Source organism: Cyprinodon tularosa, unplaced genomic scaffold (assembly GCF_016077235.1).
Source record: "Cyprinodon tularosa strain WSP-4 unplaced genomic scaffold, ASM1607723v1 ctg389, whole genome shotgun sequence".
NCBI classification, from domain to species: Eukaryota; Metazoa; Chordata; class Actinopteri; order Cyprinodontiformes; family Cyprinodontidae; genus Cyprinodon; species Cyprinodon tularosa.
The window spans coordinates 475,917-489,554 of record NW_024039106.1 but is presented as its reverse complement, the minus strand read 5'-3'; the positions used below and the strand labels follow the sequence as shown (position 1 = coordinate 489,554).

The following is a 13,638-nucleotide window of genomic DNA, read 5'->3' as shown; positions in this document are numbered from 1 at the left end:
GTAGACTTTTTGCCTAGAATTTGACTAGGTCATCCTTTCATAAGTATATACAGCTCTTCAGTTTTATCACTGTCCGCATCTTCAGGATTATCAGGACTGCACTTCACTGCATGTTTTCTCTTCCTTTTTACCATTATTGTTGTTCCTGCTGGAGAAAAGCATTATCACAACTGCTAACTGCTCTACTACCACATACAACAGTATGAAAAACTGTTTTCTGCAGGCAGTATGTTTCTGATCAGACATACAGTACTGTTTGATATTTAGGCCAAAAAGGTCAGTTTTGTGAAGCTTGTAGTTGTAGTGGAACAACATGTGTACTGGCTTTAAAAGTTTTCAAGACATTATAGATTCACAATTTTATACTTGAGGCATGGTTCTAAAGTAAAGATTAGAAAAGCATCAGGAACAAGCTCCTCCACGATTCCCCACGTTATGAATTCAATTAAATGCATTGATTATTTGTCTGATTCTGTTTCACAGTCCTCATTTTGCAGTACAGCCGTGTTCTAGCACAAAACATTTATCAGTCTTAAGTGTTATTTTGCCACAGCTTTCAGAAAGCATTTGTGATACATACACCCAGCGGACTTCAGTAAATGTCTGTCTTCACTACTGCAGCGCAGAGCCATTTATCCTCCTCCGTGGTGGTGTTCATCACCGTGCTGGACGTAAACGACAACGTGCCAAGGCTTGCAAGGGATTACCGGCCATATATCTGTGAAGGCACACAGGCGGGAGAAGTATGTATATTATGATGTGCTCGTGTTTGTGATTTATTTTGCAGCAATGTTGAAATCAAAATGGGCCTGAGTTCAGTCAGTTAGTATACTTACATGGAGTAGTGTTTTATTACAGAGAAACATATTTCTGTTTTCCTAAGTATTCTTTTTATGACAATGTCCTGTTCATGTAATATTTTTTTGATAGCAGGTAAACTTATTAAATTAACAGCAATTGGAATAAATTGAAGTGCTTTTTTTCATCTCTTTATTTGTACCTCTTTAGGTTATTCAGGTTCTCAGTGCTGTTGATCCAGACGAGGCAGTGCAGGAACACCACTTCTACTACTCTATGGTACCTGAGAAGCGCATCAATCCAAACTTCACCATAAGAGATAATCAAGGTTGGATTGAAAAAAAATACATTATAATAGAGTTTCATAGATTTTGTACTAGCAATAATTAAGATACTCTTATTGTACTTCTATTAAATTAATAAGAATGCACAAACTAGCAACACTTCCAAAACACATGTAAGTGTTTCACTGCTCTTTAGGAAAGTTCTGTCATCAAGGTTGTGTTTTTTTCTTTGTTAACCCAAGGTTTCTCAATAGTTTTGTTATTATTTTTTTTTTTCTCAAGGCCTATCCTGTTCTATGAACAAGGACAAATAAAAGCATAGCTATATTCTGCATGTAGAAGCCTAATGCTCAACAAAGTAGTAATTAAAATTTAATTAATTCTAACTGCTGCATATTAGAGTCAAAAATACTCCTTATTGGATACTAGTCAGGACAAAAATTGTTTTAATTTTCCGAATAATTCATATTTGGAATCACAAAGAGATGAATTTCTGCTCTTAAACGCATTTGGATTTTAAGATGGGAATCTTCCCAAAGCAATTTATAAAGGTTGTTGGACTCTAATACAGTGCAAAAAGGGAAACTCTGAAGGTAATTTTACCTGAGAATAGTTCATTCAAATGGTTTCTTGCACGGGTTTTATACATGGAAGAAATGATAAATTAAACAATGGCCACCAAACATTTCAGATAGATGTTTCAATACATATTTCCTTAAAATTCTTCCATTTGCTTATTTTTGCAATTATTCGTCAGTTGATTAGAAAGACAAAAATGAATATTTTCTTTAATCTGTTTGTACCTGTACACTATTGCACAGTTTACTTCGTATTTCTAAGCTGATCCTGTACTATGATTTTTCTCAGTGTTCTTTTTATTATTTGGAAGCAGCTTTTTTAGCACCTTACAAATATGTGAAGAAATCATGGCCCCCTATGACAGCCCATCTCAGATAGTTGTTTTTTTTTCATCTGTATTTTGGTAAATATTCCAGTGAAGAATGGCACAAAAACATTGGCATATTGGCTTGTGATGTTTTCTTTTTTGTGAGTTTTGTGAGTTTCCAACCATCTATTAAAAAAAACAAACATATTTTCTTAGACTGAATGTAACATACTCCATCTTTATGGACAACTTACTAAGCTGTGTGGAAACAGAGCATAAATGCTGGAGGGACATTTTTCTTCTATGGTCAGAACCAAATTACTGTTTTTTTTGTTGTTGTTTTTTTAACCCCTGTTTGCAATCTTAGCTCTGTAGCTTTGTGCAGCTTGGAAAGATGCAACAAAAGCAAATATAAACTAAGGGCCTTTTTATTACATTATATGTAAAAATAATAGATAAATAGAATGTAAATTATTGTCGCATCTTCTATGTGACAATCAAAAAATTGATGTAAGTTCGGATGATTATGTCATCAATTTTATCAAACTACCTCTTGAGTGACTTGATTCTTTGCAGAAGCCTTTGGCATTAATAGTTATGTAATTATTTTTCTTGGAAGTGAAACTCCATCCAGAACACTCATAAATGTCTAATTTGAGACTGTAGGCTATGGTACCCCGCCAATACGAAAATTAATCAAAGCACTTTGAACCACATTCAACAAGCAAATATTCACTTGTAATGAACAGAACACCTCAAAACTGACATTTTTACTTAACCTTTTTTTCTCCAACTTAATTCAAAATCTCATTTTCAGCCTTCAGATTTCTTTACTTTTTTTGTATCCCACAATGTTTGCATCTCAAATTTTTATGACATGAATGGGTTTTTATTTTTTACTTAGAGACATATTTTCATCAGTATGTCCAGTGACCAACCTTAAAGAGCCTCTTCTTCAAGATTTTTTGCTAGCCTGAAAGCATTGTCAATATTAGAAATATCTGTCCAGATGTGGTGCAGAAAAACTACTCCATGCATGGGTTACTTCAAGGGTAGACAAATGTAATTGTTTACTATAAGAAATCCAGTTGATCCAAAATGCTACTGCCAGAGTTCTGATGAAAATTTAAAAAGGGATAATATGTCTGCCATTTGGTCTCCCTTTATTGGCTCTCTGTTAAATCTGAAAGGTACAGCTGTTGCTACATATAGTACATAAATCTTCAGTAAAATAGCTTTACTTCACCGCTTCTCAATACAGGTGCTGGTCATAAAATTAGAATATCATGAAAAAGTAGATTGATTTCAGTAATTCCATTTAAAAAGTGAAACTTGTATATTATATTCATACATTACATACAAACTCATATATTTCAGATGTTTATTTTGTTTAATTTTGATGATTACAAATGACAACAAATGAAAATCTCAAATTCATCATATCAGAAAATTAGAATATTACTGAAGACCAATAAAAACAAAGGATTTATAGAAATGTTGGCCAACTGAAAAGTATGAACATGAAAAGTATGAGCATGTACAGCACTCAGTATTTAGTTGGGCCTCCTTTGGCCTGTATTACTGCAGCAATGCGGCGTGGCATGGAGTCGATCAGTCTGTGGCACTGCTCAGGTGTTATGATAGCCCAGGTTGCTCTAATAGTGGCTTTTAGCTCTTCTGAATTGTTGGGTCTGGTGTATTGCATCTTCTTCTTCACAATACCCCATAGATTTTCTATGGGGTTAAGGTCAGGAGAGTTTGCTGGCCAATTAAGAACAGGGATACCATGGTCCTTCAACCAGGTACTGGTAGCTTTGGCACTGTGTGCAGGTGCCAAGTCCTGTTGGAAAATGAAATCTGCATCTCCAAAAAGTTGGTCAGCTGCAGGAAGCATGAAGTGCTCTAAAACTTCCTGGTATGTGGCTGCGTTGACCCTGGACCTCAGAAAACACAATGGACCAACACCAGCAGATGACATGGCACCCCAAACCATCACTGACTGTGGAAACTTTACACTGGACTTCAAGCAACGTGGATGAAGTGCCTCTCTTCTTTTCCTCCAGACTCTGGGACCTTGATTTCCAAAGGAAATGCAAAATTTACTTTCATCAGAGAACATGACTTTGGACCACTCACCAGCAGTCCAGTCCTGTTTCTCTTTAGCCCAGGCAAGACGCTTCTGACGCTGTCTGTGGTTCAAGAGTGGCTTGACACAAGGAATGCGACAGCAGAAACCCATGTCTTTCATACGTCTGTGTGTGGTGGTTCTTGAAGCACTCACTCCAGCTGCAGTCCACTCTTTGTGAATCTCCCCCACATTTTTGAATGGGTTTTGTTTCACAATCCTCTCCAGGGTGCGGTTATCTCTCTTGCTTGTACACTTTTTTCGACCACATCTTTTCCTTCCCTTCGCCTCTCTATTAATGTGCTTGGACACTGAGCTCTGTGAACAGCCAGCCTCTTTAGCGATGACCTTTTGTGTCTTGCCCTCCTTGTGCAAGGTGTCGTCTTTTGGACAACTGTCAAGTCAGCAGTCTTCCCCATGATTGTGTAGCCTATAGAACTAGACTGAAAGACCATTTAAAGGCTTTTGCAGGTGGTTTGAGTTAATTAGCTGATTAGAGTGTGGCACCAGGGGCCATAAATTTTGAACCTTTTCACAATATTCTAATTTTCTGATATGATGAATTTGAGATTTTCATTTGTTGTCATTTGTAATCATCAAAATTAAACAAAATAAACATCTGAAATATATGAGTTTGTATGTAATGTATGAATATAATATACAAGTTTCACTTTTTAAATGGAATTACTGAAATCAATCTACTTTTTCATGATATTCTAATTTTATGACCAGCACCTGTATGTGTTCAGTATGAAAAACTCACACAGAAAGAGACAATTAGAAGAATTTTATTGATGCAATTATTTTAAGTCTTTTGAGCTCAGACCACAGCAAGAAACATTAGCATGAACCTGTCCATGATGAGCAAAAATGAAGCGACACTATAGAGGAAAAACTCCCCTTTGGAAAGAAACCTCTGGCAGAACCAGTCTCAACATGGCGCTCTTATGCCGGACCAATTGATATGTGACTGGGAATGCAGTAAGAATCCCAGAAGAATTACACTCTGATGGGGAAGACATTGAAGGAGCACTATGGAAAAGCCAAATGGAGCTTAAGCTATGGTGGAGAAGGGGATGGAGGTGGGTTAAATCAGGGTAATCTGAGTGAAAATCAGACGTAGCGCAACCACTTCTTGCATTGGCTTGGTAGCAGGCTGAGTCGTGGATTTGGAGACCTTTTAAAATGGACTCCGGAGGCTGATTGGGCTTCATAGAGGTGTGGTTCAAAGCTGATTGGTTTGCCTCAGAGGCAGATGAGCCCCTGACGATGAGGCAGGTAATTTACTGTAGTTTCTTAAGTTGAACTTCCACCTAGGCTTCTTTATTGAAATGTTTGCTTTATTAGTTAGAGGAAAACTTGTGATTTAGTATTAATCCTAACAGTTTATGATTAGCTAAGGCAGTGAAAATAAAGAAATGCTAATATAAAAACATAAAGGGTTTCCAAATTTGTAAAACACTATAAGGTAGTTTAATAAAAGGATGGTTTGCCTTGTGAGGAACCAAATACAAACAGCATCAGGAAAATGAATAATAAAGAAGAAGACATTAAAAAAACACTATTATATCCCTTGAAACTTATTTAACTTTATAAATGTTATTCTTTGATAGCATGAAGAAATAAAAGAGATGCATTGAAAAATAAACAATTTTTCCTTCATATTGCATTGAAGATTGAAAAAAGCAAAACAAGGAGCAGCCCCTGTAAGCATGCTAAAATGTATATCCTTCATTCTAATTTCAGATAACACGGCAGGCATTGTGTCACGCAGGAGTACTTTCACACGTAAAGATCAAACTCAGTACCTGCTACCTGTGGTGGTGTCCGACAGTGGCACCCCTGCTCTCTCCACCACCACCACCTTGACCATCAGCGTTTGCAGCTGCCTGCCAGCTGGCCATTGTCCCACTGGAGGGGTGGAGGCATTCGCTCTTTCTGGGGTCAGCATGCAAACCTTGATAGGGATTTCAGTCTGCCTGGTCACTCTCTCTGGTAAGTATGAAATTGGCTCACTGGTAATGTTTATTGCAAATGATGGTCAATGTATGGTTTTCCTGGACTCATTATAATCATAGTTTACAATAGTCTCATGCATATGATTCTTTACAGAAATAATTTTGCTTAAACATTGATATTTATTAGGTTTAGTATTGTATGGTTTTCAGACAGTGAAAAACATTCTTGTGCATTGTTACTTCCAACAGATTGACTTTGCTAAGATTTTCCAAATATATAAAAAAAATCAGATGTCCACAGATTCATTATCATTTATCTTACTTGTATTTTGTACATTTAAGAACCGGTGAAGTGTAGAAAGCTTTATCAGTACTTTAATTATTTGTAGTTTATTTACCCTTTCCAATTCTTTAAATATGTTGATTATGGTAATAAAAAAAATACTTTATCATACATTTTCAGGGGGTTTCAATCAATTAAAATATAGAAAAACAACAGCAGAATTTCACTCCATCTTAAACAACATAAGTATTCAGATTTTTTTGTATTTTAGAAGTTTCTAGCTTTGGAAGCAGAAGACGGCTTGATGTAAAAAAAGGATTTTGAATTAAGTAAAACAACCCTGAGGCTTTCATCCTGGTTAAATTTGATAAATAGCTGAAATATTATGCATAGCAGACTTGCTCAAAACTTAATGCAGTCTACAGTATGCAATAACAGAAATGTGTCAGCTAAACAAAATTAGGTGCCAAATAACCAAAACTTAAAACATACAAAATTTGACAAAATGACCAGCATCTGTTTCAAGGCATGAAAAACACTGACTGAACCATGCTGTATTAAAATAAATTTAGATGTACAGATGATAATGAATCAGATGGAGAAACACTGTGTTGTGATTGGTTGTCATGTAGAAAGCTGATTAAACATTTGGGAACAGACTGGCAGACTGGGCGTGAATCCATAAAATTTAGAAACATGATTTAGTCTATAAGAAATCAGAGAACAGTTTGTGCATTTTATCTCTTTATACCATATGATGTAAGCTACCACTGAAAACATTTAGGGGTAAAAAGTCGTAGTATTTTTAAAAACAGAAAATTGATAAAAAAAATATAATAATGCAGACATTTGTCAAAATCTTTAAATCAAATACTTTACTGTATGAACCAATTTTTGATTGAATCTCTGTAGTCTTTGGAATGGGGATATCAGCGTGCTTCACAATATTTTTAGCATTCCACCTTGCAGAATTTCTCCAAGTCTGTCAGATTATTAGGACATGGGTTTCCCACATAGAAGAGAGTTATTGTAGTGCATTCTCTAGAGCAGTGTTCCAACCTTTTTTGACCTGTGTACCCCTTTGGGCATTTTGTCTTACCATGAGTACCCCTCTCAGTCAAAAGTAATGATGAATGTCAAGAACTGTAACGTACAATAACTGATAAAAAAGAAAAAAATATGTTCCTGAATTCACTTCTTAGGAATTTCATCATATATATATATATATATATATATATATATATATATATATATATATATATATATATATATATATATATATATATATATATATATATATATATATATATATATATATTGCTTGGAAGTTAGTAAGGAATAGAAATAAAAAAAAAAAATAAAATCATATTATAAACCTGTATTTATAAAACAGGAGCTCCTCTGAGTAACTCCCCCATAACCACATTTAAAATAGATGAATTGGAAACAAAACATTATAGTCAGACTGACTTAATTAGTTTTACTTTGTTTTCATCAAAACACCTGAGCCGCTTTGATGAGCTCTGATAGCTTAGTGTGACAAACAGCTGATCCCATGGTGTTTTCTACATCCGGTCTGTTTCTCTGCTTGGTTTGTATGAGTGTCAAAGCTGAAGGTGAACACAAAAATATCAGAAAAACTTACTTTTTGATTAATAAAAGCTTGTTTAATTTGTCAGTTGGGTCCACACAAAATAAAACAGGTCCCATTTTATTTTACTGCCTAAGAAATAAAATATTTTCATGTACCCTACCTCTTGCATTACACTGGCGGACCACTAGGGGTACGCATACAAATGGTTGGGAATAACTGTTCTAGACCATTCTAAAGCTTTCATTTTTTTCCTTTTTGTAAAGTAATTGTTTTATTTTTCTTTGTGTGTGTGCCCCTAAAAAGCTTTCAGGATAAACTTTCTTTTTGTGTTGTGGTTTTAAACCAACAACTAAATATATATTTTTATTAAAATTTACTGGTATAAGGAACTGTTATATTTTAAACTCTCTTGAAAAAAATGCAGTTTGTCTGGAAAAACTAAATCCCATAGCTCTATTTAGATTTTTTCTAAATACATGGTATTATAGTACAAAAAGTATAATTTTGAACTTTTGACTCATAAATTCAAATTTCAGTCTTATGAGACCAGAGCATATCCTCCCACAAGGTTTTAGGAGATTGAGGGATGATTTATTATGTCTGTAGTCTTGCTGCTATTCTTTTCACAGAGGTGCAAAAGAGAAGACTATCTGTAATTCAGAACTTGTCAAACATATCTACATCTATGCTGCCCTTTTAGATGCAGCATAGAGATTAGATACAGCCTTTAAAGCACACAGAACCATTCAATGTAAATATTGACAATAATAATAATTAAAAAAGAACAAAAATGGGAAAGGATGATGAACCTATGACCTCATTTCACATTTTGTAAATGTAGTAGACCTAGGGAGCAAATTAATTGTTTTAAACTGCCCAGTTTGCAGATAGTGATCAACTTGAACAGAGACACAAGCATTTTATTGACAGAAAGACTCATTTTCCAAATATATCGATTGTGTCTGTATGATATGGCATGTCGTTTTTCTGCAGAGGTTAGATAAACAATCACTTCTGCCGACCTTAAGTTGTGTCACTATGTAAACAGTGAAAAAAAATAGACGTTTGAGCTCCACCTGGGTTGCCAGATAAAAGGATAAAGTAGAATATATGTACCATTAGCATAACTCATGAGATTGCAGTATTACTAAAACATATTACACTACAATTTCTTTTTGTACTTACTTACTACAAAAAAAAAAACAAGAAAAAAAAAGACTTGGGGAATGGGGACAATTGAACCACTGACTTGTCAAAAAAGAAATTCTCAGAACCCTGGCGTAAGACACGGTAATCAATGCCTTTACCTTCTACCAAAACAACAGGAAAATTTACTGTTCAAGTCACCTCATATTGGGTTAAATATTCCCTTCTGTTACCTGTCATTGTGGTCTGGTTTTGACAAAGTTTATTTCGAGCAATCATGGAGAAAAGTCTGCCTTTGTGAGGCAGACTTTGCTATTCCTTTAAAGTACTTACTGTGTTTTCTATGTCAAGTTTAATGTGGATTTTTTAAAAGCTGTCTGGTGATGGAAATGTTAGCAAAACTTTAAATATTGTGTCCCCTTTCTGCAAGCTATGGCTTTAGCTAAAGAATGCAAATGAGGAAATTTGATGAAAACCCTACAAGGACAGCTGAACTTCATTTCAGTTTAATAACACTCACTATGATTGATGTTGGGTTTGAGCAAAAGAAGAATGATTGCTTTAATTAAATCAGAATGTGCTTCAGCCATATATTAGGTTAAACTTGCACATTATATTGCAACTTTCTTAATTTGGTTAAAATAGTAGGTAGGCAGGTTTATGAAACAGCTTGTGATCAGTGTTACTTTAGTTTACAATTTTTTTTACACTTATTCACAATAAGATAAAATGATATTTGAATTAGACATAGGCTTCTGAAACCCACACAACTTTAAAATAAGTTCTGGTGGAAGTAAGCTGTTAACTGTTCCAAAAAGTAAAATGATTGGGTTGTAGGCATTAAAAAAAGACACAAAAAAAAACAAGTTCATATTCAGTTTTGTTTTTATTAACAGAACATCTGGTTTGCTTTAAGGCTGAGACATTTTTTTACAAAGCAGAAGCCTTTCTTGCAAAGATATGACAGCTTGTTCTTTGTCAGAGGATGTATTTATATATATCTAGCTGCTGGGCCAGCAGTAAGGTAATATTTTACATGGTGACATAAATAAGTAATAAAAAAGTCAGAACTACATATTATCAGGGAACCAAATCAGTAAACAATCCATACGACTTTATAAAAAGAACAGTTACAATAAATAAGTTACATGGTGTTTTTTTGAAATGTTTTCATATAGTCCCTCTTTTCCAGCAGATGTGAGCTAAAGTACTTCCACCTGACAACCATTTGGCAAGTATATGAAACAGCAGGGTTTTCATTAACAAATTTTCACTTTCATTGTTGAAGCTGCCTTTTTTTAACTCACCCGAGTGCCTTTAACACACGATTACAATGCTGGAGCTTGCAGAGCAAAGATGTCGGGTAATGAGTGTATTGGTTGCAATACATCAGTACCAATGCCATCCTGGGACACTGATGGGTGTTCATAGTGAAGAGCTTTATTATGACCTTAGTTGCTTTGTGTCCTCCCTTTGCCCATCACATGAAAGATTAATGACAAAACACGCTATGCTAACACTTCTCACACAACAAGAGCCTGTTAAAAAAGTGGCCAAAAAGATAAACACTCTTTGAGTATTCTGTGCCAAATGGAGCTGATAAAATAAAATATTCGTTTTATTTCATCTAAAATAAAAAAAAAGGAACATGTTTTTTCCATATGAAAACACGTTACAGGAAAATAAATCTGTTTGCTATTATTATCCTACACGCTCCATCAGGCACCATATGCTACTTTTTTCTCCCTCATTGCTAAGCTTATGCCGTAGTGTTTAACTGTAATGATCTCTTGCTATTTTGTGTCTACAGCACTGTTGGTTCTAATGCTGGTAGTGAGAAGGCACAGGCGTAAGAACCAGGAGGGGACAGATACGGAGGTAAAGGAGCTGGAGCTGCCCGAGTCCTTTTCCCAAAAGGTGCTTTTTTACGAAGAAAGAGGAGATAGGGCAGCTGGTCTGGACTTCTGCCAGCCCACAGTGCCACTACGCCCTCATCCGAGGAGAAGAGACAGGAGGCTCCACAAGGAGGAAGTCAGGGCCAGCATACGGATGTCACTCAGAGAGTCACACCTCATTGGGCCTGAGGACGAGGTCTTCAGGCAGTTTATCCTGGACAGGCTAGCAGAAGCTGATCAGGATCCATATGTCCCACCATTTGATTGCCTTCGGACTTATGCTTACGAAGGGTCAGGGTCCCCACCAGGGTCTCTGAGCTCATTGGATTCCACCTCTTTGGAATTTGAACCTAGGATACCTGTGTGCAACTCCAAGCCTAAAGTTGTAAGACTCACCCCTTGGTATGGTGGAGCAGAGGAGGACACAATCTTCTAAAGAACTTTTTTTTTCACATATTTTTATATTATTCAATTTTGTTATGGGGTGAAGAGACCTGGACAGTTCATGTTGAGTAAGCTTCAATCAAATAAATCGTATGTTTTCCTTTTTTATTTTTTCCCACATTTTTTTTACATTACACCCACAAACTTTATTAGAATTTTATTGGGATGTTATGTGATTTCTTTTTTAATTATAAATAAAAAATTTACATGGCTTTCAAATGTTTACAAAACAGTTATTTTCAGCCCTGCTAACCATTCAATAAAATCAAGTCTTGCTAAACTTTGTTCATCAATATCTGATCTTTAATTTTTCATGGTTTTGGTTCTATTTAAGTCTTCCCCTAGTCTTCATTCATTTTATTTCCATTTTGTTTTATTCTAGTTATTTTTAATTGTTTTTGAGCTTTTATTTATTTCTTGTTTTCTCTCTGTTGCCCTCTTGTGCCAGTCTCCTCCTAGCTGCCTTCTAGATTATTCAGTCCATATCTGTTACTCATCTGCCAATTAGTCCTTCCGTTGTTTCTGTCTCCCACATATACTCCTTATGTTCGGCCACTTTTTGCTGGTTTCTCATGTTTCTCTGCTCCTTATATGTGTTTTCCCTGATGTCCCCTGGGTTTTGGTATTTCTGTATTTTGTCATTTTCTGGGGGGATTTTTGCTTCAGTGGCCACCTTTTTGTTATTAAACTTGTGAGAGACCACCTCAGCTTCCATCTCTGCATTTGGGTCCTTCAAACCTCAACTTCACCTGACATAATTTGAGAAAAACTGCTTCAAATAGGTATAATTTTATCCAAGCACTTTCGTTTGGCAGTTTTTGAGTTTTTTTTTTATTTTTAAATATATGACGGTGTCAAAGAATGCCTACTTTAAGCCAAAGGAGATCCACCACTTGCTGGAACCATGTTTGCACATGTTTTTAATTCACTGTAGGTCTCGTCTTAACAGAGTTGTGGCATATATGACCAATACTTGTCATACAGGCCATGTATTCTGTTCTACCAGCTGGGCTGCAAACCTCTGCAGATCCTCCATCTTTAACACAGGCCATTTGGATATTTCCCCGAATAATAATAGTTGTTGTTGTTTTTTAGTTTATAGCTGCCAATGTCTTGGTAGGTTTGAGTTATGTCATAACTAGGTTAGGAAAACAGAGCAACTAAATTCAAACATTGGCCACAGCATTTAAGTTTGTTTTCAAATAATTTGTTAATCATTTTCCCCTGTCCTTCGATATTACAATTACCAACTAACTTCTAAATATATCTGAATAAAACAAATAGTTTGAGGCTGTGATGTGAGAAAATATAAATGATTTCAAGGGGTTTCAGTAGTTCCATCATTATTTCTTTTAGTCTTTTGACATTGGAGGCACACTTCTGTTCCCTGTTTTTAGGGTTTTTAAGGCTGCAGGCTTTAATGTTTGTTTTTTCTTTATCTTGACAGTTTGCACAATGACAAAGTGTACTATTCAAAATGTCAAACCATTGCTGCTAAGATAATATCTTTAGCCTTAAATAAAAAAACACAATCGCTGGCAGGCTTCACATATACAATTAATGTTGGCAGCTGTAATTTTTTTGTTGCTTTCAAAAACTGTAAAAGCTGCATCAGCTACTTGTCCACTGTTTTCATATGTTACTCTATAAAGGTATGTATGTGCATTACCTGAAACAGAGTTCTGGTATGTATTAAGCCTGCACGAAGTAATTGAGTATCTGCATTAAAATATTGCCATATTTCTTGATATTGTAAGGAAGGCTACTGTACCCTCAAGGTAAATAACCATCTTAGATAAGTGTGCACAGCCATAAACTTCCATTACGTGGCTTGAGGCAAACCCAAGTGCAGAATGGATCATAAGACAATCATTAAGATATAAAAACTATTACAAACTCACAGGCAAGTAGTAAATCAGAACAACGTAGATGTTTCGAGTCAGAGGCAAAACAAGACTAATAGGCTCTGTCGGGAACAATGACCAACTTTAAACCTAGAAGTAAAGGCTACGTTTGGCTATAAAAAATATAAACCTACATATTTACTTACAAAACTAAGACAGACAAATAAAACAAATAAAATGTGCATGTGGTTTATTCTCCGACTAGATACATGTTTTAAACCTGAGGCCAGTTAACTTATTTGAAAGAAGATTAAAAAAATCGTAGCAACTAAACAGTGGAAATACTGATGTGTTGGCAAAAGTGTTGGGAACATTACGTAA

General features: G+C 35.3%; 1 protein-coding gene across 3 annotated transcripts in view; it reads left to right on the top strand.

Moving 5' to 3' along the window:
* Positions 1-11,632, top strand: part of cdh19 (cadherin 19, type 2) — a 51,469-nt gene extending 39,837 nt beyond the window's left edge. Inside the window, exons 9-13 of one of the 3 annotated variants that reach the window (XM_038297494.1) lie at positions 622-743; positions 1,009-1,126; positions 5,840-6,088; positions 10,270-10,305; positions 10,885-10,995. In XM_038297494.1, the coding sequence (XP_038153422.1) occupies positions 622-743; positions 1,009-1,126; positions 5,840-6,088; positions 10,270-10,280 (500 nt within the window). In that variant the 3' untranslated portion in view covers positions 10,281-10,305; positions 10,885-10,995. Of the gene's footprint in view, positions 1-621; positions 744-1,008; positions 1,127-5,839; positions 6,089-10,266; positions 10,306-10,884 lie in introns of all 3 variants that reach the window. The other 2 variants (XM_038297493.1, XM_038297492.1) reach the window with 2 other exon arrangements.
* Positions 11,633-13,638: the final 2,006 nt, after the last annotated feature.